Source organism: Pygocentrus nattereri, chromosome 19 (genome assembly GCF_015220715.1).
Source record: "Pygocentrus nattereri isolate fPygNat1 chromosome 19, fPygNat1.pri, whole genome shotgun sequence".
In the NCBI taxonomy this organism is placed as follows: domain Eukaryota; kingdom Metazoa; phylum Chordata; class Actinopteri; order Characiformes; family Serrasalmidae; genus Pygocentrus; species Pygocentrus nattereri.
This window is the reverse complement of record NC_051229.1, coordinates 35,760,168-35,788,098: the sequence shown is the minus strand read 5'-3', so window position 1 is coordinate 35,788,098 and position 27,931 is coordinate 35,760,168. Positions and strand designations below refer to the sequence as shown.

The following is a 27,931-nucleotide window of genomic DNA, read 5'->3' as shown; positions in this document are numbered from 1 at the left end:
TGGGGCTAGATCCACTCCTCATTAAAGCAGAGAAGAAACCCTTTTGGCCCCACAATGCCATGAACTCAGCATAACATTACAGCACTTAAACCAGTCATTAAGACTATAGACTAGAAGGTTAAATATGTTTTAATCATAACATACACAATGGACTACTTCAATGAAACACCATCATGGCTGGAATAATAAAATATAAAATGCATTCAAATGTAACTTTGTGGTAGAAATAACATGTTACAACAAAAAAAAACGGAAGTCTAAAAGAAAAATTAGAACAAGTTAACATAAAACCAACAAAACTGCAAGCAACGCGGTGAAGCTCCACCCCCATAACAATATTCAGAGACAGGCTGCTCAAGACTGAGCAAAGTTCTGCCCACTTTCCCAGTATGCTTTGCAAGTGAAAGCTAATTGCTGTAAACATCTTGTCAACATTTCTTTGACAAGAAGATGCATCTGTTTTTTTTTAACATTTGTCTAGCGATTTCATGTATTTAAAGATTACAGTACATCACTGCGTTTTTCTGAATGTAAACTTGTATTAGTTATTTACAGTTTAAGGCTACATGACAACTGACGTAACATGCATAAACATTTATAAAAGCTTATTTCAGTTGACATCATCTGTAAAGGCTGCTTTTGTCAACTTTGATGTCAAGTTCAACATTTTTTGCTTTTCAGGCGAAGAGACAGTGTGTTAGCCACTGACTTTGCAGCTTAGTTACATAATGCTGATGATGTCACAGCTTCAAACTTAAAAACCTCACTTTTTCTAAAGGCCACAGAAAATTCTTACTTATTCAACCAGCCTGACTTGGAAAACTGTGTCATAATGTTGGCATTGTGTCAGTGGCTGTGTTTACATGCAAAGCTTTTGGCCAATTCGATTGAAAACATTCCAAATATAGACCAAGACTGAAGAGTTTATGCTCACTTGTGTAGACACTATCATGACAACCAGCATCACATGAGTCCAGTCATAGTAAGATGAGCAGCAGTGAGTAGTGCTTGTTTTTTTAACTGAGACAAATAAGCTGGACGTCCGTCCCACCGCCGTCTTTTAAAGATCAGAGCATAAACTTTGTCTCGTTCGGCCAGTTTCTGCTCCGCCATGCTGAACGGTATAAACTCTCACTATGACGAGACGCACATGCAGAATGGTCTTAAACTTTCCGATAGGGAATGTAATCAGATACAGGAGTTTACACAGATATTATTCCTCTGTTTAACAGACTATATGCAGGATTACGCACCTCGTTCAAAAACCTGTATTCCAAATGGCCTCAATTGGACCAGTCTGTTCTGATTGAGGTGGATGCTTGGATGTGTTCTATTCCGATTGAGCTGTTACCTTACCCATGTGGATGAATCTGATGATTGAATTTAAAGAGAACTCAGTTGAAACTTGGTGAAGGATGCATCTTGTAAAGATGTGAGTGAATTATCTACTACTGCTATCACATCATCATCAGTATAACCTTGATTTTAAGACCAATTGAAACCTAAACATCAAGCCGGACTTTCTTTTTGAGTCTGTGCATGAGATGGTAAGTTGTAGACGTGTGACATGGACTGAATACCTCCCAACCCGACACCCACTACTTTATAATGATTATTTCAGACTTTTTACTTTTACATACATGGGTACGTATTAATGTTAATATGTTTAACTTTCACTGAAGCATATTTTGGTCAGTGTGGTTGGTTAGTGTAGTGGTTAACACCTTTGCCTTTTACGCTGTAGACTGGGGTTCAATCCCAGGGCAAGCACACTACACTATACCAATAAGGGTCCTTGGGCAAGACTCCTAACACCACCTTGGCCTCCCTGTGTAAAATGATCAAATTGTAAGTCGCTCTGGATAAGAGCATCAGCCAAATGCCATAAATGTAAATGTATTTTTGGCTCCATTTCAAATGAAGTGAGACTTTGATGCTATCTGTAATCCACTGAAGTACAGTTTCTCTACTTTTTCCACCCCTTTTTCTGGTAAATCCTGGGTGGAACCTCCATTTTGCTCTCTGAGGGTAAAACCTGCATGACTTTATTTTTTTGTTGATGCAGGAATCCTCCAAGCCGTGCATTAACAACAGCCAGCAACAATCTGGAAACCCATGATGCAAAAGCACAAATGTTCCATCAGAAATGGAGCATCAGTTCAGCCTTCTCCATATGGCTGGATGCGAAAGACGAGAAATCCTACATCAGCGCATTTCACCCTTTGATACATACAACTGTTACAGCATTTTGGCCTATAGAGAATTCCACTGAATGCTGAAGTCAAAGACCCAATTCCAGTGTAAAATGTGTCTTTAATCAACTGCCCAGTTGCCCATAAGCTTAAAAACAGATGGTTCATTAAGAGTTCTTTAATAAAGACATTAGTTTAATAAAGACAATAGTTTATATCTGTAGAACCATGAGCACTCAAAGAACAATTTGCAGGCTTAAATAATTCGTTGTATAGTGAAATGTTGTATACGGTTCTATATAGCTTCAAAAAAAGGGGTTCTGCTATTGTTTTAATGTCAAGGTTGTACACACTTTAAAAAGGAGGTCCTTCAAGGGTTCTTTGGTAAATAATATGATTCTATATAAAACCATAAACACTCAAAGAACCCTTTACATGATTAAATCGAGAAACTTATTGCCGAGTGCTGTAGATGGATCTGTATAGAACCTTTTTGAAAATGGTTCTATATACAACCAAAAGGGGTTCTGCCACTGTTACAGACTTTACATTGTAAAGACAGCAGAAACACTTTTGGCACTATACAGATCCATTTTCAAAAATGTGCTATATAGAACCATATACAACACTTTCTCAATCAGTCTGAAGAATCATTACACCATGCAAAGATCCAGGTAAAGGGTGCGTTGAGTGTTCATAGTTTAATATAGAACAATTTTCCTTACTTAATAACTTTTGAAGAACCATCATTTTCAAGACATACAATAAAAGAACCTTTTTGGTGGTATAAAAACCATATACAACACATTTTCCAATAGGGCTGAAGAACGTCACCATGCAAAGAATCATTTAAGCATGCAAATGGTTCTTTGAGTGTTCATGGTTCAGTATTGAATCAGTATCTTACCAATATTTTAATTCGTTTTTTTCTTAAATGTGTTCTTGAGAAACATCCTAAGAAAAAGTCTACGTGAGATTCATGACGTGTTCTTAAACTGCAGAACTATTCTCACCTTTGTGCTCTTGAGTGAGTGTTGATTCTGTTCTAACCTAAGAACTAATCCCAAATAAGAAAACACTGGTAAACATCAGAATCTTTGTAAAACTGCATAAAGTGGGTTTAAGAACGGTTGGTGAATGAGGCCCATAACCTTTACTGAAGAACCCTTGAAGAACCACTTTTTAAGAGTGGATGAGTGGAGAATAAGTGAACTTCTGTTGAGAAATGTAAACGCCCTCAGCACTGCTATGCTTCATTATGGAGTTGCTGCTTTAACTTCAGTTCCTGCACTGAAAATAGTGAGTTTGCTAGTTGTGGGTGTACTGTTTGTTTTCACCTCAGCAAAGTCACACATTTCACCTCTTACCTTAAAACAAGCTTGTGCAGAGTTACTTTGCTCACAGATTCACTAAATGTTATTCAGAAAGTTTTCTTCTATTAATAACATACATAAATTAGAATGTAAAATGCAACATGTGAATGTGAGATGAGTTGGACTTAAGCTTGTGCTGTCCTGTGTGCTGAGCTCTGTCTGGAGTTTATTTAGTAGAACCATTAACATCACCAAAACCCAGAAAACTGAAGAGCTGTTCTGATGGAATAATAAATGAAGTAGCTCACCCCTCTCTTTTCTTGGCTGAAATATCTTTCATAAATCCTTCATGTTAAGAACCACGGAAGTCTAAAAGTGTTTATTTATGGTAAAATCCTGTCCCACACCACAGTGTTCACTACCATTCCAAAGTTTGGAATTACTTACTAATCATTTCAGTTTTGTTTAATAACAGCCAATGCAAATATTATAACAGAAGTTTTTTTACTTTTAAAGTTTTGCAAAAATGTATACTGAAAAGTCTTCTGACTGATTGTATCAGCACTTTTGAGGCATTAATATTAATTTGTGAGTTCTGTGCCTTCAACATGGTGGTGGTAGTATGGAGGAATACTGATTGATGGAGGGGGGAGAACTTTGAGGACTTGGGCTGGAGTTCTGGGGGGCTTCTGCCTGTAGCTGGAAGGTCAGACCCCCTCAAAGCTGTAGTAGGACTGAGGAACAGGGAGGGGGTGCGGTGGAGGTGGTGATTGCAAGCACTTCATTACGGAAACAAATGGCGAGGATCTGTGTCTATAGGGCATTAGATAGCAAGAAGGAGGGGTTTCAGGCATGCCCCCCTCCCACCACCACCAAACTTCAGTTATAACATGACTATTTTTATTGGAATTTTATTCTGAAGATTGGTGATTGGACCCAACTGAAGCATTCAACAAAGTTTCGTTTTTACAGCTAAACTCAAGTCAGCAATTGCAAACAGTGGACACTGTAATGAAAAAAGAGTAAAGATATTTATCTGTGGGAACCCCCCACCCACCCCCCGCCCCGCCACAACCCCCCGACATGGTCTGTTATTGGCATGTCATTGCTGATTTACGTGTCAGTTAAATACCTTTTGGCCACATTTTGTGTTGAACCAAACAGGCAGACGTCTGGCTTGGAAGACTATACAGTCACTGGATTCACACCCTGGTCACAACAAGTCCAACAAGTGGCCAGAAAACACATTTACCTGCTATTTCGAGTCTATAAGAGAATCTGAATGACTGAAACAAAGCTAATATAGTCATCCATCCCACACCTTTAATTCCCTGCATTGGGCAGCAGGGCACTGATGTGGACCTGTCCCTTTCACAGTCCATTAGACAGGCTCAGTCACCTGTTTCCAGGGCAACCCATCGCCGGAATGGCACTGCCGTTTGAAAGGGGTTGCTTGGTTACTGTACCATCTCTGGGCAGCCTCATGCTGAAGTAGCTGGTGATTAATGCTACTGTACCAGTGATGGAGCACAAACAGATGCTCTCCTCCACCAGACCTTTTCCCCATACACACACTCACTCTTCCCTCAGTGCGCCTGAGCTGCTCCTCCAGACCTGCTTTATTCCAGACACACAAATCACTGACGTATAGAAGAAAAGTGACAAGCATATTGGTAAAGGGTTCGACAAGGCTGCCCTCTGTCACCATACTTGTTTAACCTATATGCTCAAACTATAATGAGGGACACAGGACAGGAATGAGAAGATCAAGGTTTCAAGATTGGTGGAAATCATCAGGAACCTTTGATGTTTCAGACCTGATGGCCCTTTTAAGAAAGGTTAAAGTACAGAGTGAAAAGATGAGACTTCAGCTCAATATGAAGAAACCAAAGGTTATGACAGCAGGAAGGATCGCTAACTTTCTCACTAATGGTGACGATAGCTGGACAGCTTTTGGATACTCAGATGCATTATCAATCAAAGATTCAGCGGTCAAGAAATATGATCATTGAAATGATCTGCAGTTGTAATGATTTCTACAAACCAAGATCAGAAATGTCCAAGTGGTGTTCTCTGTGGTTCTTTATGGATGTGAAAGCTGGACATTAAAAATGATTTTAAAAATTTAACTTTGGTGCTGATGAGGCCTAAGAGTATCTTAGAAGCAAGAATGACTGAGCAAGATTGATGGATACAATCAAAGATATCGATTATGAACAAGCCATTAAAAAGCCAGAAGAACCAAACTGGAGGCAGGACATTCTGAAAAAACACTATCCATTTAGTTGAGTCAGAACCAACTTGACAGCACTGGCTGACAACAACAATAAAGCCACTACAGCACCAAGTACATAGTCAGACAAAGAAATCATGTAAATAAATTTGATCATTAATTTTATGTATATTATGTTTTAACTGGGTAGCCGATTAGTTTAGTGATGCTGACCTAGCTGAGGGTGAGTGTGTCCTGATAATAATCTGCTGCTAAGTGTCCACTCATCTCCTTCTGCTGCAAGTGACTATTTGTGTAATGTATGCGTTGAATGATAGTTTGGGAAAGACCTGCCTTTTCCGAGGAAGACATTTGCATGAACATGACTCTGTGGAAAGTTTTTATGTATTTACTCCATGAGTAAGTCTAGGGATTTGGACCTCTCTGGTGGAAATATGTAATTACAAGCAACTTATGGAAGAACACATGGTGTTATCCACTCTGCTGTCACCACTCTGTCATTGAAAACAGCACTATGAGCTAACTCTTGCTATATTCGACCCGACAGCGCTGACTGTTGAATGAATATTTTAGGCCTTACAGGGTGACTCCCAGCAGCAGCAAGGACACATTTTAGCTGATTTTTTTTTTTACTTGTTTAAAAATGCTTCGTTTTTTAAAAATGTCTGATGTAATACATCTTTAACTACCCTTATTTATGAAGCACAGACAGATGTATGGTAGAGATCAGGTCAACACTTGTTACGATGAAAGTGTCACCATAATGAGTAGCCTGACCTCAAGTTCCCTCTTAATGCACCAGCCCTCTTCAGCAGATATGCTTGTTCACTTCCAGCCTTCACTACTCTGTGTGTGTGTGTGCTGGCAGATAGGCCGGGTGTAAAGGGCTTTAAGAGCCTTGGGACTATAGGGAGCAGTGGAGTGGGCTGCCTCTGTGAGATGGTGTCAATAATCTCTCCTCCAAACGGATGAAAGGGTGTGGAATTGCCTGCCGGGGCCATGAGGTGAGGGCACGGAGCCACTAGCCTGATCCAGCCCAGTGCTTGTGTGACAACACATAAATTCACCCCTGGAGTGGCTGTCGGCCGTTCCTCCCATTGTCGGAGCATTGAAGTGATAGTTTGACAAAAAAAGGATCGAATTTAAGTGTAGTTGATCAGCCAATGCATGTTTTGTTTCTGAAGTTATGATATAAAGCTAACAGGCAAGCAACTTAGCATCAAGAAATTTGCATGCATAAATCATCACCCACTTGAATCGTGCTATGCTGAGTTATGTACTAAACAGACTTGATTATGTGGTTTTTGACTGTGGTTTTTGGTGGAAACTATTCTTGAAATTAAATATCGTAAATAAAAAATGCAAAAATGTAATAGTAGAAGTTCACTTCAGCAACAAAACAATTATAAATGTTTACAAAAATCGCAAATTTTCCCTATTTTTAATGCGCAAAGGATGTTAAGATGTGGATCCCTGTGTTTTAAGGAAGGCTAGCAAACTAGTCATGCTAATCTAGCGTTGCTAAACCAGCAAATCTCATCTGCTCTTAACTGCAGTCCAGCTAAGTCCAGTTCACACCCAGCAGATGTATAGGCTACCTGTTAGCATGGACGTCTTTGCATTTCTAATCACTCCAGCTGGTTTCCTGGTACGTTTAATCTGCAATGAGAAACTGACAAGCACTAAAAAGTCGTGAAGCTGAAGTCGGTTTCTCGCTTGCCAGCTTATGTTTGAAATGTCCCGTTCCACCTTAAATGGCGCAGCAGTTACATCCTGGCACCTCAGGGACCATTTAAGGTGGAACAGGGAAATTCAAACAAGATGCTAGCAAATGAGAAGCGACTTCAGCCTCGTAAAAACACGAACATTGAGAGACATTTTATAAGAAACTGTTCTACTTTTGAGGAAAAGTTTCCTGCTGGAGATGCGAGAAAAGCAGCTATACCTGAGCTGAAGCTTAAAGCAGAGCTAAGTAAGTGTTTTGGTTTATATTTTATAATATAGTTCTTCACCAGTACATTAGCAGATACTGAAGCCAAAATGGCAAAATGGACATGAAACGTTGTGATAGGTTGACAATAAGACATAAGTTTGTCCGTCTTTACAGTGTATACGAGTCTGATTGTGTTGTCATAATTAATCTCAGTGTGCAATTTTGTAGTTAATAGAGAAAGCCTGGCTTTTATTCAAAATTGCATACAGTCAGATCTAATTGTAAATGAACGATTTAGGCCTGCAGTTAGCACTATACTAATTTGTGATGTATAGGCTCCCATTACTTGTTAACTACTTTAGCCTTGTAGCTCCAGTGCAACACTAAAGATTCAAAGAAGTCTAAGCTGATTGAGTACATTTAGGGTAAAATACAGTTTCTGGCGGATCGATTGCAGCACGCTTGGCTCTACCATTAGACGCAGCTTATCAGGCTAAATCAGCAGATCTGGCCTTTCAACTAATGTGGATAATGCTGGTAACTGCTTGTTGGTAATTCAGAGGATTTCCTCTGATAAAGAGGTGTGTTGGTGTTTATACTGGCCTTCACTGGACTACAGCTGAAAAGAGGCCAGATCACGTCAGTATGTTTTACCAGTGTCAGAGAAGAAGACTCTATTTGCCGTGTTATGTGGTGTAACGTTAATTCTGACCATATTGGAAATGGAGCAATTACACAGCTGTATCATGCACCATTCAGCCGTGTAATTATTTCATTAAAGTCCATAGTTAACCGCGTTCTCGCTGAAACACTAGCAAGACGTGCAAAAGCAGCAAATCACGCATGGTGACTCACTGTGATAACCCTCTATTTTCCCAACTGCAAACTAAGAAGTCCTGTACCAACTCAATCACATTCACAGCCATTTTATGGCTTAGGTGCACAATAGTGACATTTTTATAATGCAGCGGCATCATTTGCCTTTAAAATGTGTTTCTTAAAGGGCCTTTATCTTAGGAATTGTCATATTTGGGAGTTTGATGTGGTATGTAAGCCTTATTAACGTTTTAAAGGAGGCCGCTCACTCCCCAGTCCACACAGTCCATGTAAGCTGCAAAAGCAGCCAGTTTTGAATTCCTTGCTTTTGTGATGTCACAAAAACAGCATATTTACATATCGCTGCTGTCTGAACAAAACCTCATATCTTCATTTTTCAGTTTTTGACTTAATTTGAAAATACCTGTTACCCTTTACATTCTTTGTCAATTTCATGATGAATGGACCAAAAGAAACAACTCAAAATGACTTGGAAAAACGTCTGGTTCCTTTGACTTACATTAAAAGTAAAGTTGGTCTTTTCCTTCTCCTGTAAAGTTACCATTTTCGAGATGCAAGGTTTTGTTCCGACAACTGCGATATATATTCAGCTATTCAGCCTACAGCGGTTTAGCTCTGCTCATTCACACCGAAGCTTTAAGCACCGCATTTCAGCCCAGATTGCTTTTTGACCAAGGCACAGCCAATCAGAACAGAGCTCATGTCCACACAGTCATGTACAAATGTTTAGGCACCCTCTGGTCAAATCACATTTAAAGTGACAGTTAGCACGTCTTCCACAGAGAACACATCTGGACTGTTCATTCATTATTATCTGCTGTTTATAATTAAACCATAAAACGCAGTCTTTTCAAAAGTGATGGCACCTTTTATATTTTATGTTTAATATTTTAGATTTTTATATATGTTTTATATGTTAAACTCAGTAAATTGCACTACAACATGCAGAGAATGCCATATTTAAGTTTGCTTCCTGTACAGGACGGAGCTACGAAGCTAAAGTAGCTAATAAGTAATTGGGCCCGCTAATTAGCATCAATACTCAGTTAGCGTTAGCCCCAAACCACGTCAAGTACACATGCTTGTATGGTTTATTACACTGTGGGGCACAATGTTATCTGCAAACATGGGCTAAAGTATGAAGTAACTTGTATTCACATTCATGGAGAAGTCTTCATGTATTTGCTGATCAACAACATTTGTGGGACGGACACTTTTTTGGAGAACTTTTGATTTAAATATTGAGTTGTTCTAGAACTGCTGTTCCAGCAGGACGGCTAAAGGAGATCCTGGCTTAGCAGTAACTTAAAAAGTCCTTGATACTTGGTATTTATTGCCTCAGTTCTTTATGGCTCTTTGTACTGCAAACAGTTTTATACCTTTTCACCCGTTTAAGGTACTGAATGGGCGAGGAGGCCCGTGTTCGGCAAATTACTAGACAGATGCTGCATCTTTCCACACCTCACAGACCCACACAGCAACTCCAAATACAGTTTGTTGAGGCCCTTATAGGAACTGTTTTAAGCCGAGTTTTGAGAGCAATGGTGGAAAAGCACATACAGTCAATTTACTACAGTCAAGTGTACGTGTTTGAGAAGAAATTATGTTTCTACTTGACTTAAAAGTGCATAAGTGCTTGCTTTTAAATGCACTTAAGTGTCAACTGTAGAAGTATTGTGAGAAATTCTAAAAATCCAACATTTCTCTTTTTGTATCTTCAGTTTAACTTTTTGTGAAATTTTATTCCTTATCTTAACTAGGTGATCATCAAGTGGTGAAAGAGTGGTAAATACGCCACAACAACGTTACAGCAGTTTCTGTAATTCTGAAAGCAGTACCAGCTCTACCTAATAAATGACATAAGCAGTTGCCTAGGACCTCACGGCCACCAGGGTGCCCCCAGGTTTAGATGGTCAGACTGTGTTTAGGTGTGGGCTATGATTTATTATTATGGAAAATCTGCTGCACTTACATCTTACAGAAGGAAGTGGAATAAATAATAAGACATTTATTGTGAAATGTAGTGGTGTTAAAATAGAAGTTTGAAATAAAATGTATTAAAGGGCCCATATCCTAAATATTTCTTGTTTTTTTTGTATTTTTATGTATTTGTATATTGTATTTAAGTCCAGTTTTTATATGTCTCTTATTTATGTACCAAAAACAGGCACATCATTTATTTTTGCATGACAATTTTCCACAACTACTAAACAGCTGCAGGCTTATGAATGGGCAGCTATTTGCAAATTCAGTTTTTATGCCATCAAAACAGGCTGCTTTGCTGCTTAGTTTGCAAATATGGACTGCATGGACAGAAAGCTTACATACTCCATCAAAATCTTTCAAAAAAAAGTGAGGAGTTTTCCAAGATATAGCTTTAAATACAGTATGAATAACATGTTTTTCATTACTGTCCATCAGTGTCCTCAATTACTGATGGACAGTAATTCATCTTTCTAGACAGGATTTCATTATAGGTAAACTATTAAGTGCAGAACATGAACATATCCAGCATGAATTGCCTGAAGCAGTCCACCCCCACATTTGTCCAGCAGGCATATCGTGGTACAAATATCAACAATTTGCATCTATTTATCTCTTTATCTTTCCTTGCTCTCACGGTCCCTCTCTGTCCTTCAGCTCTGCAGGTAGAACACGAGTGAGTAGGATTGTGTGGAACTGTGTGAAAGTCGTCTGGCAGCTCAGGGCTGAGGAATAATTGGTCTGGACAGTGTTCCGGCACCTTCCTGAGACCCTCTGGGCCATTTTTGCCCTCTCACGGTGATGTCACTTAAAACACAGTGACGCACCTTCATCACCACCTTCTCCAGCTTGTTCCTTGGAGCTGGTCTTCCTTAAAGCTATAAATCAGCACAGTGACCGTTCTTGTAATTTTTTTATGTGGGACCCCTAGGGGCCAAATATATTTTTTATGTGGGATCTCTAGGGGCCAAATATATTTTTTATGTGGGATCTCTAGGGGCCAAATATATGCCTTATATATATATATATATCCATCCATCCATCCATGCATTTTCTTAGCCACTTCTCCGTCAGGGTCGCAGGGGGGGTGCTGGAGCCTATCCCAGCAGTCATTGGGCGGAAGGCAGGATACACCCTGGACAGGTCGCCAGTCCATCGCAGGGCAGACAGACAGACAGACAGACACAGACAGTCACTCACACACTCACACCTAGGGGTAATGTAGCATGTCCAATTGGCCTGACTGCATGTCTTTGGACTGTGGGAGGAAACAGGAGAATCCGGGGGAAACCCACGCAGACACGGGGAGAACATGCAAACTCCACACAGAGAGGACCTAACCACGCTGCCCTATATATATATATATCCATCCATCCATCCATCATCTAAGCCGCTTCTCCATCAGGGTCGCCGGGGGGTGCTGGAGCCTATCCCAGCAGTCTTCGGGCGGAAGGCAGGATACACCCTGGACAGGTCCGCCAGTCCATCGCAGGGCAGACAGACAGACACAGACAGTCACTCACACATTCACACCTAGGGGCAATTTAGCATGTCCAATTGGCCTGACTGCTTGTCTTTGGACTGTGGGAGGAAACCGGAGAACCCGGAGGAAACCCACGCAGACACGGGGAGAACATGCAAACTCCACACAGAGAGGACCTAACCACGCTGCCCTATATATATATATATATATATATATATATATATATATATATAATGCATATATGACTTGTAATATCTCTAAATGAAGTCATATGCAAATGTTTGATCACAAATGGTCAAATGACATGTAAACATGGCAATAAAATATGAAGAAGTGTGTTATTTTCTTGTAATATGCTCAGGGGTGCCCAAACTTTTGCCTATAACTGTACATTTAGACTGTATATTTGTCCTAAAGCAGGGGTCTCAAACTCATGTTACTTGGGGGCCACTAGCTAAGTGTTCTCCAAGGGGGTCAGGTTGAAATGCAGGAAAAAAGATGTCCCATATCCCATTTGTATGAATTTTACCTATATAATATATACATCTTACATATACATAATGTGTAAAGTATATAATTTAAGCCCATTTTAATCCAAGTTTAATAACAATTCTTCTGTCACCACAAACCACAATTATCACTGTGACTACTACAACTACTACTACTAATAATAATAAATATCATTATCATTACTATCATCATTATTATTAGCTAATAGTTTTTAGCTAAGCGCTTCAATTAGTTCAACAACTACACCAATATAACATTCATTCTTTTCAGGTATTTTGACTTATTTATTTACCCCTTGCATTGTCAAGGGCCCAAAGATTTATTACACAATCCTATACCCTAAAAATAGATCAACGCATTTGCATTGAAATCCCTGTATTTGCTTAATAATGAGCCTTAGCATGTTGGATTTTAAGGGCTCAAAAACCTATTGTTTTCTGTGTCAAGGTCAATGTGAAAGCCATTTCAAAAACAAAACCTATGATTTGTATTCTGCTGAAAGTAAAACATGTCATAAGGTGAGTAGCGCTTGGACCCCAATGATTGCCACTTCATCTGTCATAAATACAGCATAAGCATCTATTACTTGTTAGCTGCATTAGCGTCATAGCTCCAGTGTAAAATTAAAGAAGTAAATGTCCAACACCAAACATGTTGTGGCTTATTAATTACATTTGGAGTGAGGAGGAGGAAACAGCATACATTTTATTTAATGCCAAACCCTCACCTTAACTGAGCCCCTACACCTCTTTGCCTTCTCCACATTCACGTTAAATCAAAAGTGCAGAGTGTGCAATGTGCTCGTTTAGCCCTTCTCTCAGGCAACGGATAGAACAGCAGGTGCGTCCCGCACGCCGCCGCTCTGTGGACGTGATCCAATTTTGTCACCGCTGTAAATTCTGCTAACAGCCAACAATTCGGTCCACTATCTCAGCAGCACTGACAGCAGGAGGAATATCAGAGTGAGGACCTGAGTCTGGGTCTGCACAACACAACATGCCACCTCCACTGTTCCTACTGACACTGTTTCACGTCACTGCAGCAATGCCAGACTTACACTCATACAGACGTCCACTATTAGACAAACCTGCCTTGCACTTCCACTCACTGGCCATTTTATTAGAAACACCTACCTTGTGGTTCCAATAATTGGCCACTTTATTAGAAACACCTACTTTGTACTTCCACTCACTGGCCACTTTATTAGAAACACCTACCTTGTGGTTCCAATAACTGGCCACTTTATTAGAAACACCTACCTTGTACTTCCATTACCTGGCCACTTTATTAGAAACACCTACCTTGTGGTTCCAATAACTGGCCACTTTATTAGAAACACCTACCTTGTACTTCCATTACCTGGCCACTTTATTAGAAACACCTACCTTGTGGTTCCAATAACTGGCCACTTTATTAGAAATACATACCTTATATTTCTGCTCACTGGCCACTTTATTAGAAACACCTACCTTGTACTTCCATTACTTGGCCTCTTTATTAGAAACACCTACCTTCTACTTCCACTCACAGACCACTTTATTAGAAACGCTTAACCTTGTACTTCTTCTAACTAACTGGCGACTTTATTGAAAAAAAACTACCTTTTAGGCCCACTGTGCAGGTGTACAATTACAGTCTATAGCCCATCTGCAACTGCACAATGGGATTTTTACACTGGTCAGATGTCCCTGCCAGGTTAAGAGTGGACCAACACACAAAAGACCCACTAGAGTCCTAACAAAGTGTCCGCTTATTCTGCACTGCATGTATCATGTGCGATAAGCAAAAAGGAAATGCTTGACCAGTAAATGTTCACAACAGCAAACCCCATGTTACACAAAGCCACACTAATTTAGATGTTTATCTGGAGTCTACGCAGTCAACTGCTTGAGCTCTTTGATGTTAACTGGAAACAAAAATTCCACTAAGCCATTAAGGACCTCTCTCTCTCTCTCTCTCTCTCTCTCTCTCTCTCGCTCACTCATTCACTCTCAAAGGCCCGAACAAGACATTTATTTTCTTTGGGCTTTGACCCATAGCCTGACCTCTATTCCCACTGGCCTAGGTGGATTAAGAGGCCTGGGGGTGGGGAGGGTAAGGGTACATGGTGCTTGAGGCTGGACAGACTTCCCTCTGCGTTCCCACTGTGCCCAGCCTGGCCAACCTGGCTGATTAACATCTTCAGCCTCTCCGCTAATCACTGCTGGCTTTCGGTTTGATCTAATCAGGCCAGTATACGAGGCTTTGATCCTGATGTTGAGTGACTATTCGCTCTCTAATGAGACAAGACGGCTGCGGTTAAGACTTAACAACTTTTTTATCCTCCAAAGTCTAGCCGTGTCTGTGATAAAGACTACAGGATTCCCCCTGTAATTACACTTAAGACTAAATGGCAGAAATATGACATCATATACTTCCCTTTATTACACAAGCACATGTGTTTCATGACATGTGTTGACCTGTAATGACCAGTAAGTGGCAACTGAGCTGCATTTTATTAGGATAGAATTGATCCCAATGAATTATATATGAATTATTAATAATACATTAGCATACACTGATTTTTGCACCACAGTAAAATGTTCAGTTTATTTTATTTTTTTTTCTATATTCCATTTAGCATATATATATATATATATATATATATATATATATATATATATATAGATTTGTACCAAAATAACTGAACCAAATCAAATCATAATGAAGATTTATGGCCCTGCATATCCACTGTTTATGAAAAAGGTAGCTCTGATTATAAAATCTGATTGGCTGATGTAAAATATTCATAAGATGAGCATGTGACCTCACACATCAGTTGAATTATGTATTAATACCAAGTTATAAAAACCACCGTGTTATTCAAGGCACACTCTTTAATTATGATGTTGCCTGGCAACCACAGACAACTGTTAAACCACTTCCTTGAAGGAAAAATTGTTTAGTTCAAATGTTATTAATATTATACCTGAACACATGTTTACCGGTGACCAGTGCTACATACTGCATGTTCTGTTGATGATTGCAAGAAAATTGATTACGGTTAATTGGAAGATGCCTAATCCCCCAACAATTGTACAGTGGTCACAAAAAGTCACACATGTCTATATGATGGAATACATGGCAGCCCAGCTACAACAAAAATCTATCTATCTATCTATCTATCTATCTATCTATCTATCTATCTATCTATCTATCTATCTATCTATCTATCTATCTATCTATCTATCTATCCATCCATCCATCCATCCATCCATCCATCCATCCCCCCCTTCCCTTCCATCCCTCTGAGTATATGTGAATATGTGTCTGGAGTTATAGAATGTGTGGATATATGTATGTGCTCAGGTACTGTCCCTGCAAAATGTATGTTAAATGATGCCCCAATCTCAAGGTGAATTTGTTATATGTTAATAGCCAGTCAAGGTGTGTTAATGGCAATAAAGTTTAAAAAAAATGTTATTAATATTATGTTATTGTAATGCATTTAGTCACTTTTTGTGCTTTTACCAGTATCTGGTTTGTGTTGTGCTTAAAGGGCCCATATCCTACATTTTTCATTTCAGTTTAATTCCCCCTGAGGTCCATTTATGATGTCATAACTATGACCATTTTCCAACCTGTCTTTATCCTTTAGAATCAACCAGGCTGTTTGTTACTGCTTATAAGAATGACATATGTAATTATACAACAGTTTCGGCCACGCAAGCTGATTGGTTGAGAAGGTCCTAACTGTGCTGTTATTTCGCCATAACATCACAGGTTTTTCAAAAGCACTGTATCACTCCGCTGAGACGCTGTTGCTAAGCAACGAGTTTGACAGCTGTAGGAGATGCTCAGGTTATTTGAACGTTTTTACTTCTTACTTTGCGTAGAAACTTTTAAGGACACTTTTAAGATCACATCTGACCGACATCTTCAGACTCTGAAGATGAGAGGACACTAAATTCCCAAACTGTCAGTCGGTCTGTGTGGAGCTGGAGAGCGAGAGTCAGTCGGTGTGCAGCAAGTGGGCGGAGCTTGTTACTCTGATGTAGCAACGAGCTGCTTGTTAAGGAACTGTAATTTAGAGGAAGGAACTGACCATTAAAACACATTAAACGCCGCGTTCATGGCCCACTTTATTAATTTCTTACTTTATTTATTTAACTGTTGTATAAAAGCAATAGACACTCGAGGAGTGTGTTATCATGTATAGCATCACGGCCAAATCACAGCCATGATGTTATTTTGTAATAATGCACTCCCTCTTGTGTTCTATTGCTTAAATAGGCGTTATTCTGATTGGCTGTGCCTCATTAAAAAAGCAGTCCTGACTGAAACAGTCCTTCTCACTTCAGTGTCAGTGGGCCGGGCTAAACTACTGCAGGTTAAGTAGATCTACATACAAATGTGTTGGACTGTGTGACATCATAAAACTAACTAGTGCATTTACATGCTCTTAATAATCCAATAACTGCAGAAAATCAGATTTTGTCAGTATTCTGATCAACGCAGTTTCATACGCAGACGCTCGCAGATAAGATGAGGTGATTTTAATGGTCCTCACAGTCCAAAGGGTAAAACAGCTCACAGTGAGTGAGTCACAAGTCCAGTCCAATAATCCAAAACAAGAAGCAATCCAAAAAAGGGCAACAGTACCAAAGGGGCAAAACACAAATCATACACGGGCAAACTCATCCAACGGTCGATACACGAAATACACCAAACTGTAGAATCAGAGAACGCTCAGTGGTTGTCTAAACAATACCTCACAAAGTTCTCAACCTGATTCCCTGCTTAAATATCAGTAGAGGATGAACATCAGGTGTAAGGAGTTCAATAATCAGGCGACTGCGAGCGCTGATAGGTGCGTGGGGAAATCACGTGATCAGTCTGAGAATCCTGGGGGTTGGAGTTTTCTAAGATGGAGTCCCCTAGCACGTGATGGATCACGTGGTCTCCCCTAGCACTCTGGGAGATGAGGTCCAGCTCCTTCGCTGAATGTGTGACACATTAGTCAGACAGTGATCAGATTTCTGCTTTACATTTATTCAAGATTCAAGGGTTTTATTGTCATATGCACAGCAGAGCAGGCAGTTACACTGTGCAATGAAATTCTTACTTTGCTGTTCCTCCATTCACTAAATATAATTTTAAGAGAATAAAGAAATAAAATATAAGAATAACTCTAAAAACAGTAATAAAAAGTAAGAGTAAAAATGTACAGTGTGTGCAAAGTTGAAATAAAATTAAAGTTACATGTGCGTATGTGCAAATACAGCAAAGCTGTTCAACAGATGTAAACAGTAAACAGTAGTGTTCTGTGCAAATAATAGATGTAAACAGTAAACAATATTGTTTTGTGGAGGTAATAGATGTAAACAGTATTGTTCTAACAGCAGCAGTACAGTGTAGGTAAGGCGCAGTTATTGAGTGTGAGGTTAAACCAGTTCAGAATGGGGGGGGGGAAGAGATGAGTGAGGTATTCACCAGCCTGATTTAGCCAATAACCTCACAAATGAAGACGTGACAGAAACTTAAAAAAAAAACCACCACTACTAACATATTTTCTAGAAGATGAATAAAATTTAAATCATTTGTTTCATCAAACTTGTAGTTGGTTTCAGCTCCAAAAGAGTTTTGCTGTGTCTCATAGAAATGCTGCTCACTTATTTCCGGTACCGCCGTCTGTTTTCGCACATGCACAGACGAGGAAATGTGAACGTGTAACAGTGTGGAGTGATGAGGCGGATGCACATGCTGAGAAAAGTGAGCTTTACTGAGGGCAAATCCATAATCAGGGTCGAGACAGTCCAGGGTCAGTGAGCCAATACGGAGAACAGGAGGGACAGACATAGCGCAAAATGAACACAGAGTAGAAACACACAACGGAGGCTGGAATAAACAAAACACCACAGGATCAAACAATACATACACGTCAAACAAATCAAACAGTACATCCAACAAAGACCAGCACTAGACTAAGGAAAACACAGGGCTTAAATACAACAGGGATAAAGACACAGGTGGAAAACAGGTGGGAACCATCAAGGGCGGAGTCAAGAAACAAGGGGGCAGAACCAGGAGGAAACCAAACAAAGAAGCACATGGACATGTAAACAGAAGCACATGGAAGACTGAAACACAAGCACATGGAGGAGTGGGAGGCTAAAGTTAGGCTCTAACTGCTTAATTACTAGGCTAAAGTTCAGCTCTCTTTGTCAGATTTCTTAATTAGATTTCTAGACCTTACTCTGATCTAAAAATCCTGACCATTTGAATAATCAGACTGCTGAAATTCAATAATGACCAGATTACTGAGTGTGTGTGAACAATTCAAAAAGCCTTATTTTGACTCTATGGACTTGAAAACTAGGTTTGAAACTTTCACAGTGTTGACAGACTACTTTAAACCTTCAAAATCAGTTTTCCATTTAAGAACCTCTCATGGGTTCATATTTTATGATAATATTCAATAAAACAGGTACTCATTTTTGCGCTATTTTCAAGTGTATAAGTCTAAAAATGCACGGTGGATTGTTTCCATGGTCCGTGTTCCACCTCTGTGCGGTCACATTTGTTGATTCTGGATATTTTTTGTACTAAACTAAATCAATCGTGAGGAAGCTTGAGATCTTCTACGGTAACGAATCATTTCCTGGTCTTGGCCTGTCCTAGCCAGTCTTTGTTTTTACACGGACCTCCTCCTCCTCGTCTTCTTCCTCACCATCTTCCAGGCTGTTTTCTCAAGTTTGAAGCCTCCAAGGTCGTGGTGGGCACTTTCTCTTTCGAGGCCAGTGAGCGCTCAACAAGAGAGACAGTTTCAATTTCTCTTTTACTGTCAGAAAAGCTGCCCCCCCAAGCCCCCCAAGCCCCAACGTCGCTGATGCGGATAAGCCGAGGAAGATGTTTCCTGCTTTTTTTTTCTTTTATCATCTCTCTCTCCCTCTCTGTGTCAGTAATAGGCCTATAGTGATTCTAGACTGATAGCTTCTTCAGTTGAGTGGGGAGATGATTGGCAGTGGAGTCAGGACAGGTGCATGTGGCCTGATTGGAGCCCCCCCTCCAGCTCTACCGAGACAGGTGAACCTTACTGATTGGCATTTAGTATCTTTCCGTCCTCTCCAGGCCACCCCAGGCATCAGAAGAAGATAAAAAAGGAGATTGAAGGAAAGAAAGAAAGAAAGAAGTCATTCGATCAGTCGAGTTTAAAGCGGCCCAGTGTGAGACGTCGCACTTTCCGCAACCTCTTGCCGGCAACAAAAATCGTTCACTGCTTCTTTCGCATGCAGTGAAGTCATCAGCGCCGGCCCTTTGACGCCTCGCGGTGTGACTGGAGGCACTTAATTTCAACATACAAGCGCTTTTTATTTGGCTTCAACTTTATAGGCCATCTCATCAAATCAATCAGGCAATCGCTCTGGCCTTTATGACCACAACTGAGTACAAGGATGTCACAGTAGCTCGGAGGATGTAGGGGGTGATAGCAGAAAGTTGCTATTGTATTAGCCTCCCGTCGACAAGCTAATTGCCTAGAGGTGGTGAGAATAAACGCGACTGGACCCCAAAAATGGCAGGAGCATTAAGTCCCTGAGCTCATTTACTGGAATGGGCTTCTTTCCCTGTTTTTCAGATGTTTTTACCTCCAAATGAATTATTGTGACTTAATGACATTAATGACTTACTTTTTAAATTGGGATACGCATTCCTGCATAATTAATGAAGTAAACAAAGTCATTCAGAGTGGTTTAATGAGAAAGTGTTACTGAGTCACAGGTGTTCAGTGTTGGTGATCATGTGAAATTGTTATTTATACACTGCCTGATGCTGCGTTACACAGTCATATGCCAAAGTTTGAACACACAGGGTCAAATTACATGTTCTAGTAGAGTAGTAACATAATTGGAATATATATATATATACTGTCACTGTTAAATGAAAAACATGTAAAAACACTTTATTAGGTACAGTGTTCAGTTGCTTGTTAACACAAATAGCTAATCAGCCAATCACACGGCCGCAACTCAATGCATTTAGGCATGTAGAGGTGGTCAAGACAACTTGCTGAAATGCAGGCCGAGCATCAGAACGGGGAAGAAAGGGGATTTAAGGGACTTTGAACGTGGCGTGGTTGTTGGTGCCAGACGGGCTGGTCTGAGTATTTCAGAAACTGCTGATCTACTGGGATTTTCACACACAACCATCTCTAGGGTTTACAGAGAACGGTCCGAAAAAGAGGAAACATCCAGTGAGCGGTCAGTTGTGTGGACGAACATGCCTTGTTGATGTGAGAGGTCAGAGGAGAATGGGCAGACTGGTTCAAGATGATAGAAAGGCAACAGGAACTCAAATAACCAACCAGAATCTCTGAGGAACGTTTCCAACACCTTGTTGAAAGTGTGCCATGAAGAATTGAGGCAGTTCTGAAGGCAAAAGGGGGTCCAACCTTTTACTAGCAAGGTGTACGTAAAGTGGCCAGTGAGTGTGTGTGTGTGTGTGTGTGTGTGTGTGTGTGTGTTTAATATATACACTTTTTCATTCAGTAAATAAACAGTAATTGCAGTAATAATTCTCTGTAGAGGATCTGTTCACTTATTTTGTCTTATAAAATCACAAGAACATATTGTTTGCCTAAAGGCGCACAAACATTTGCATCCAGCTGTGTATGCTGAGTACAATATCAGCAACTTCACCATAAAGGGGAGCTCCAGGGGACCTACATATTCATATACTCATGTATTCAAATGTCTATAATGATATGTAATGTTGACGATGGTTTAATAACGGTACATCTCAAGTCTGGTTTCTTGTAGGTCTCTTTTGCCTTAAAACGTCCTGCATGTATCTCTCCACCATGAATGGATGCAAATTATAAATGTTTTAGGTCAAATTGTTCTCAAATCTATCATAAAGCAATGTCTTACACATCAGAGGTGGATGTCTGGTTCCTATCAGCACCACTGTGAACAGTTCTGACTCTACAGAGCAGAGCATTTCACACCAAACCACTCTGAATGATCTTAATCACTGGGCCTGTGCTACAAAAAACAACATATGTGTCATAGAATCATATAAGCACATAATAAAATAGAAAAAAGTAACCAATAATCCAACAAAAAAGGGTAGAATGCGTAATATGTGTTTTTTTTGTGAGAGGGGCTCGTTTAATTATTCAGAATTTCTTGAAAAACAGCCCTTTAAAACCCCCTCCAGCACCCGTGGAGGGAAGAGCACTTCTTGGAAGAAAAGCAGGGAGCATAGATGTCTCTATTTTACGAGACTTTGTATTCTCATATGGCTCAATCAGCCGCAGACAGGCCCTGCCCCAGCTCTGTACCTTTAGGCTATTCTCCGTGAGGGGCTTTGCCCTGGAGTAATCGCCGCTTGGCGTCTGAGGACTGCAGCTTTCTAAAGCCTGGGCTTACCCGAGCCTCAGCCTGCGGTTCTCTGAAGTCCCGGATATTTGGTGCCTCTCAGGACCACGGAGAGCATCTCCACACAGGGCCTCTGAAGTGCCGAGGGTAACCATTTGTTTTTGCAGATTTGTTTACATGTTATTCTAAAAATATGGATATTTTATTCAAAAACAAGGACTGTGGACATGTATAGAGTTTACACGTGACCTGCTGCCTGGCCTTGTGCTCTCGTCAGTGCGTTCATGCTGGATTTAAATGATTGAAATGTTACCAGCTGTTCCCTGCAGAGCATGTGCCCGAAATAGCCGCTGTTGCTGAACGCTTGAAGCAGTGGTCACTGGGTGCTGCTGTAGGCATGAGGTGAAGAGCAAACTGACCAAAGAGGGCAGAATCTCTGAAATGGTCATTTTATAGAAGAGAGAAAACAAAGTCATTCAGAGTGGATTAGTGTGAAATGCCACATTCTACAGAACTGTACCGAGTCAGAATTGTTCACAATGGTGGTGATAGGAACCAGATGTCCACCTCTAAAAGCTTCCTCACAGAACATGGTAACATGAAGCGGATAGTTTTGAGATAAGATTTTGGCTTAAGACTTTTTTTTATATATTCATGGTGGAGGCGAACACTCAGGACCCTGTAGTCCCCAAATACATTATGTTTTCTGGTTTATCACTATTTTTCCAACATTGACAATCCAAATAAAAATCAGAAGACTTGTGTAGGTTCACCGGTGGTTCTGGATAGTAAATAAAATGGCTATATCTGTGTTGTAGTCATGGTGATCCCTGGTTCCAATCACCACCACTATAAAGACACCTAAGTCAGCAAGTTTCTCAAGAACAGAGCATCTCAGATTAAACCACTGAATGACTTTGTAAACGTTTTAACTACTGATGTATACAGATTTCTTTTTTAATTGGTGGAATTCCCCTTTTTCTTCAAAAGTGGGATGTACGAACCATTTGAGGTGCATCAGTTCATGTGTTATGAGGTGTCGTATATCATCAGATGACACTGAGAATCACTGTCCTAAACACCTTAATGCTTGTCCCCTCACTGTCTTTTAGTCTTTTCCTCTGCTCACCGTGCAGCGAGTTCAGTATGTAGAGGCTTCTTATTAGATCTTTCTGACGTCTGACCCTTCACGGCAGAAAGTCTCCACACCTTACCTCGCTGTGGACTTTAACAGACTGAACGTCCGGAGACAGCCAACAGAGAGAGACTAACATCATCTGCTGAGAGAGAGAGAGAGAGAGAGAGAGAGAGAGAGAGAGAGAAGGAGGGGGAGATAGAGGAGAGAGAGAGAGAAGGGAGGAAAAAAGAGAGAGGGAGAGAGAAAGAGAGAGAGAAGGGAGAAAGAGAGAGAGAGAGAGGGAGGAGAAGGAGAGGGGGGGAGAGAGATAGAGAGAAGGAGGGGGAGGGAGAGGGAAGAGAAAGAGAGGGAGAAGTGAAGGAGAGGGAGGAGAGAGATAGAGGGAGGAGAAAAAGAGAGAGGGAGAGAAAGAGAGAAGGGGGAGAGAGAGAGAAGGGAGGAAAAAAGAGAGAGGGAGAGAGGGGGAGAGAGAGAGGGAGAAGAAGGAGAGGGAGAGGGAGGAGAGAAAGAGAGAGAGGAAGGAAAAAAGAGAGAGAGGGAGAGAAAGAGAGAGAAGGGAGAAAGAGAGAGAGAGAGAGAGAGAGAGAGAGGGAGGAGAAGGAGAGGGGGAGAGAGAGATAGAGAGAAGGAGGGGGAGGGAGAGGGAAGAGAAAGAGAGGGAGAAGTGAAGGAGAGGGAGGAGAGAGATAGAGGGAGGAGAAAAAGAGAGAGAGGGAGAGAAAGAGAGAAGGGGGAGAGAGAGAGAAGGGAGGAAAAAAGAGAGAGGGAGAGAGGGGGAGAGAGAGAGGGAGAAGAAGGAGAGGGAGAGGGAGGAGAGAAAGAGAGAGAGGGAGAGAAAGAGAGAAGGGGGAGAGAGAGAGGGAGGAGAAGGAGGGGGAGATAGAGTAGAGCAAGAGAGAGGGAGGAGAAAGAGAGGGAGGAGAGAAAGAGAGAGAGGAAGGAAAAAAGAGAGAGGGAGAGAAAGAGAGAGAAGAGAAAGAGAGAGGGGGAGGAGAAGGGGGAGAGAGAGAGGGGGGGAAGAGAAAGAGAGGGAGAAGGAGAAGTGAAGGAGAGGGAGGCGAGAGATAGAGGGAGGAGAAAAAGAGAGAGAGAGAGAGAAAGAGAGCGGGGGGAAGAGAGAAAGAAAGAGAGAGAGAGAGAGAGAGAGAGAGAGAGAGAGAGAGAGGAGAAGGAGTCAGAGAGAGGGAGGAGAAAAAGAAAGAGAGAGAGACAGAGATGGAGAAGAGAGAGAGAGGGAGGGGAGAGGGAAGAGAGAGAGGAAAGAGAGTGAGAAAGAGGGGAGGAGAATGAGAGGGAGGAGATTGAGAGAGAAAGAGAGAGAGAGCGGGAGGAAGAGAGGGAGGAGAACGAGAGGGAGAGAGAGAAATAGGGAGGAGGGAGAGAGAGAGGGAGGAGAAAGAGCGGGAGAGGGAGGGGAGATAAGCAGAGAGAGTTGTGGGTGAATCAGAGGCTGTTCTCTGCTCTCTGTTCTCTGCGTTCTGCTCCGCGCTGGTGAGGCAGAATCGACTCTCGCTCGGTGCGTGTGTGCGCGCGCGCGCGCGTGTGTATGTGTGTGTGTGTGTGTGTTTGTAAGTGTGTGCGCGCGCGCGCGCGTGTGTGTGTGGACCCGGGGGCTGCTGCCTCCCTCCTCTCGGAGACATGAAGTACAGCGCGCGCTCCCTCTGCTCCTCGCCGGCGCGCTCTCCCATCGGCGGCTAGCGCTGTGCCCGCGAGCCTGATCAGCTGAAGTTGCGCCGTTTTTCTGACCGCCGCTCTCGCGCTCCGGGCAGGAACATGTCTTGAGAGAGAGAAGCGCGGATAAAGATGACAGTAAGTCTCTCTCTCTCTCTCTCTCTCTCTCTCTCTCTCTCTCTCTCTCTCTCTCTCTGGGTGTTCAGCGCGTTTATTTCTGACAGCAGTTTATTTGGGGGTCTCCCGCGCGCAGCCCTTACTTTATCAGGCAGGATCGAGCGGCGCCGTCCGGCCGGTCCTCCTGGCCGCTGCGCTGGGCTCTGAGCGGCGGCGTGCGGCCGCACCTCCGTCCTCTGTTGCCGGGCGGAGATCAGCTTCTCACGTTCACTTTTTTAGGACATTACATCATGAGCGAGTCGGCGAGTGAGTGACTGAGCGATTCCTGGAGGATTCTCACTTCCCCCACTGGCTGCTCTGTGTTCCCGCTGCGCTGCTTTTCATTCATCCCTTCTTTCTTTCTTTCTTCTTTACTGTACTGTTATTTTTATTTGTATTGGCTGCGCCGCGTTGCTGCTGACGCGCGCGCACGGTGACGTTTGGGAGAGGCTCAGCGTGCACACTTCAACAAGACGGCTCTTTAAGGGTTCTTTAGTTGAGACTGTATGGAACCATGAGCATTTAAAGAACCATTTGGTTCCTCAGATTGGTGGACAACGCGTTCTGTGTAGAACCCTTTTTGAAAATGCTTCTCTCTACAGCACCTAACAGGGTTCTTCTACACTGTTAAAAAGGTGGTTCTTTAGTAGTTCTGTTCAGAACCAGGAGTCCTATACAGAACCATTCGCGTGCTCTTTGCTTGGTGAAATCGTTCTTCAGATGCAGAATGTTCTGTGTAGCACCAATAAAGGCTTCTTCTACGCTCTTCACAAAAACAGCCCTTCAAAGGTTCCTCAGTGAAGGCTATAGAGAACCATGAACACTCATTCAACCGTTTGCATGGTTAAATGGTTCTCTGCATGGTGAAATGGCAGAGGGAGTGAACACACTTTAAAAAAGATGGTTCCTCAAGGGTTCTTCAGTAAATAACATGATTCTATCTAGAACCATGAACATTCAAAGGACCCCTTACGAGATAGAGTGGTCTTTCCACTGTTGAAGGGCTGTCTAGGTTGTGTTTTATATAGTTCTGTATAGAACCTTTTTGAAAAGGGTTCTAGATAGCGCTAAAACGGGTTCTTCTATCGTTACAGGCTTGACATCATAACAGTAGAAGAACCCCTTTTGGTACTTAGGGAGCCCCGCTGCTGACATCCTGTGTAAATAAAAATAATGCGTGGCCACGACTTAGTAAGGCGTGGGAATGAGATGATTAAGTCCTGGCCACGACTTAGTAAAGCATGGAAACAAGCTCCTGATGCGTGGCCGTGACTTAGTAAGCCACGATCTCGTTCCCACGCCTTACTAAGTCATGGCCATGACTTAATCATCTCATTCCTGTGCCTTACTAAGTCGTGGCGTTGCATTAATAAGGCGTGGCCATGCATTATTTTTATGTATACAGGATGTCTCCAGTGGGGCTGCGTAGGTACTATATATATAACACATTCTCCATCAATCCAAAGAACACTTTCATTTCATATCAAGCATGGACAGGGTTCTACGGAGCTCCGCTGGTGACATCCTGAATAAATAAAAATAATGTGTGGCCATGCCTTATTAACACGTGGGTAGAAGATCCTAACACGTGGCCATGACTTAGCAAGGCACGGGAATGAGATGATTAAGTCATGTCCACGACTTAGTAAAGAGTGGGAACGAGATTCTAATGTGTGGCCATGACTTAGTAAGGCGCGGGAATGAGATGATTAAGTCGTGCCCACGACTTAGTAAAGCGTGGGAACAAGATCCTAATCCATGGCCACGACTTGGTAAGCTGCGATCTCGTTCCCATGATTTACTAAGTCATGGCCGCGACTTAATCATCTCATTCCCACACCTTACTAAATCATGGCCATGCATTAGGATCTCGTTCCCATGCCTTAATAAGGTGTGGCCACGCGTTATTTTTATTTATATAGGATGTCATCACCTGGGCTCCATAGGGTTGTATATAGAACCATTGCCATATATGTATGTATATGCCATATGGTGTGTGTGTGTGTGTGTGTATATATATATGTGTGTGTGTGTGTGTGTGTGTGTATATATATATATATATATATATATATATATATATATATATATATATATATATATATGCTATAGCAGAGCATCATATCTCTAACGAATAGTGAATCAGCTATAAAGAGGGGCAGATTTAAAGGAGGTGCGCGAGCGCAGCTGTTCATTTGCATGAATTGTGTGCCACTGTGCCGGTTAATCCGTAAAGAGATAATAAACCCCGAGCATGTCCCGCCACGACCCCCTGCCCGTCCTGTGGATTTTCCTTCACTTTAAATAATTGCACTCGTCGATAATAGAATAAAAACACTATGAGCGATGGACTAAATCATGAAAAAAAATATTAAATCACGCGAGCAATCCGGTGCCAGTTTAAGCCGCGGCGCATGCGCAGATTCAAAAAGAGGATTCCCGCGGCTCGCTTCAGACGGAGCTCTCAGAAAAAACCCAGCATAGTCTCCCGTGTGACCGCCGAGGAACGGTCAGCGCTCAGCGGTCAGCGAAGAGCGGCGGTGACACGGCTCTTTGATTTACAGCGCTGTATGATGGAGAAAGGAGTGTCACGCGAAGGAGCTGTAACGTTGCGGCGGAGTCGATGAGCGTTACGGTGAGATGTGAGGAGAGTTCTGCCAAAATGTGGATTTCTCGGCATAACATGAAACTGTGTTCGCCCTTTTCTCTTCCCCAGTTTAAGCTGACTTTCGGTTTTAGACGTTTAACCTACGGCGACTGAGCGTACGCAGACCAGCTTATGCACGTTACGTTGCCTTGGTGACGTTATATAGGTTACGTCGTTTACGTTGCTTGTATTTAGCTTGAACCTTTTGCCTTATTGGCCTTTGTGAAGCATTGAATATGCATATTGTAGTAACTGAAGGCCACAGTCCTGCTTTGTCGTTACACTGATCAACCACAGCATTAAAACCACCTCTTTGTACTTTGTACAGCTCCACTGACCACATAGCTCCACTGACCACATAGGAGCACGTTGTAGTTCCGTCTGTTTCTCTGCAAACTGTTCTTCAGTGGTCAGGACCCCCACAGAGCAGGTACTATTTGGGTGGTGGGTCACTCTCAGCACTGCAGTGACACTGACATGTT

The 27,931-nt window shown here is 41.8% G+C and overlaps 1 protein-coding gene across 3 annotated transcripts in view; it reads left to right on the top strand.

The window, feature by feature from the left end:
• Positions 1–27,931, top strand: part of schip1 (schwannomin interacting protein 1) — a 534,426-nt gene that overhangs the window by 404,032 nt on the left and 102,463 nt on the right. The window contains exon 1 of one of the 3 annotated variants that reach the window (XM_017691844.2): positions 24,422–24,787. The exons of 1 other annotated variant lie outside the window; for it this stretch is intronic. In XM_017691844.2, coding sequence (XP_017547333.1) covers positions 24,782–24,787 — 6 coding nt within the window. In that variant the 5' untranslated portion in view covers positions 24,422–24,781. Of the gene's footprint in view, positions 1–24,421; positions 24,788–27,292; positions 27,438–27,931 lie in introns of those variants that run through there. One more of the 3 variants, XM_017691843.2, reaches the window with a different exon arrangement.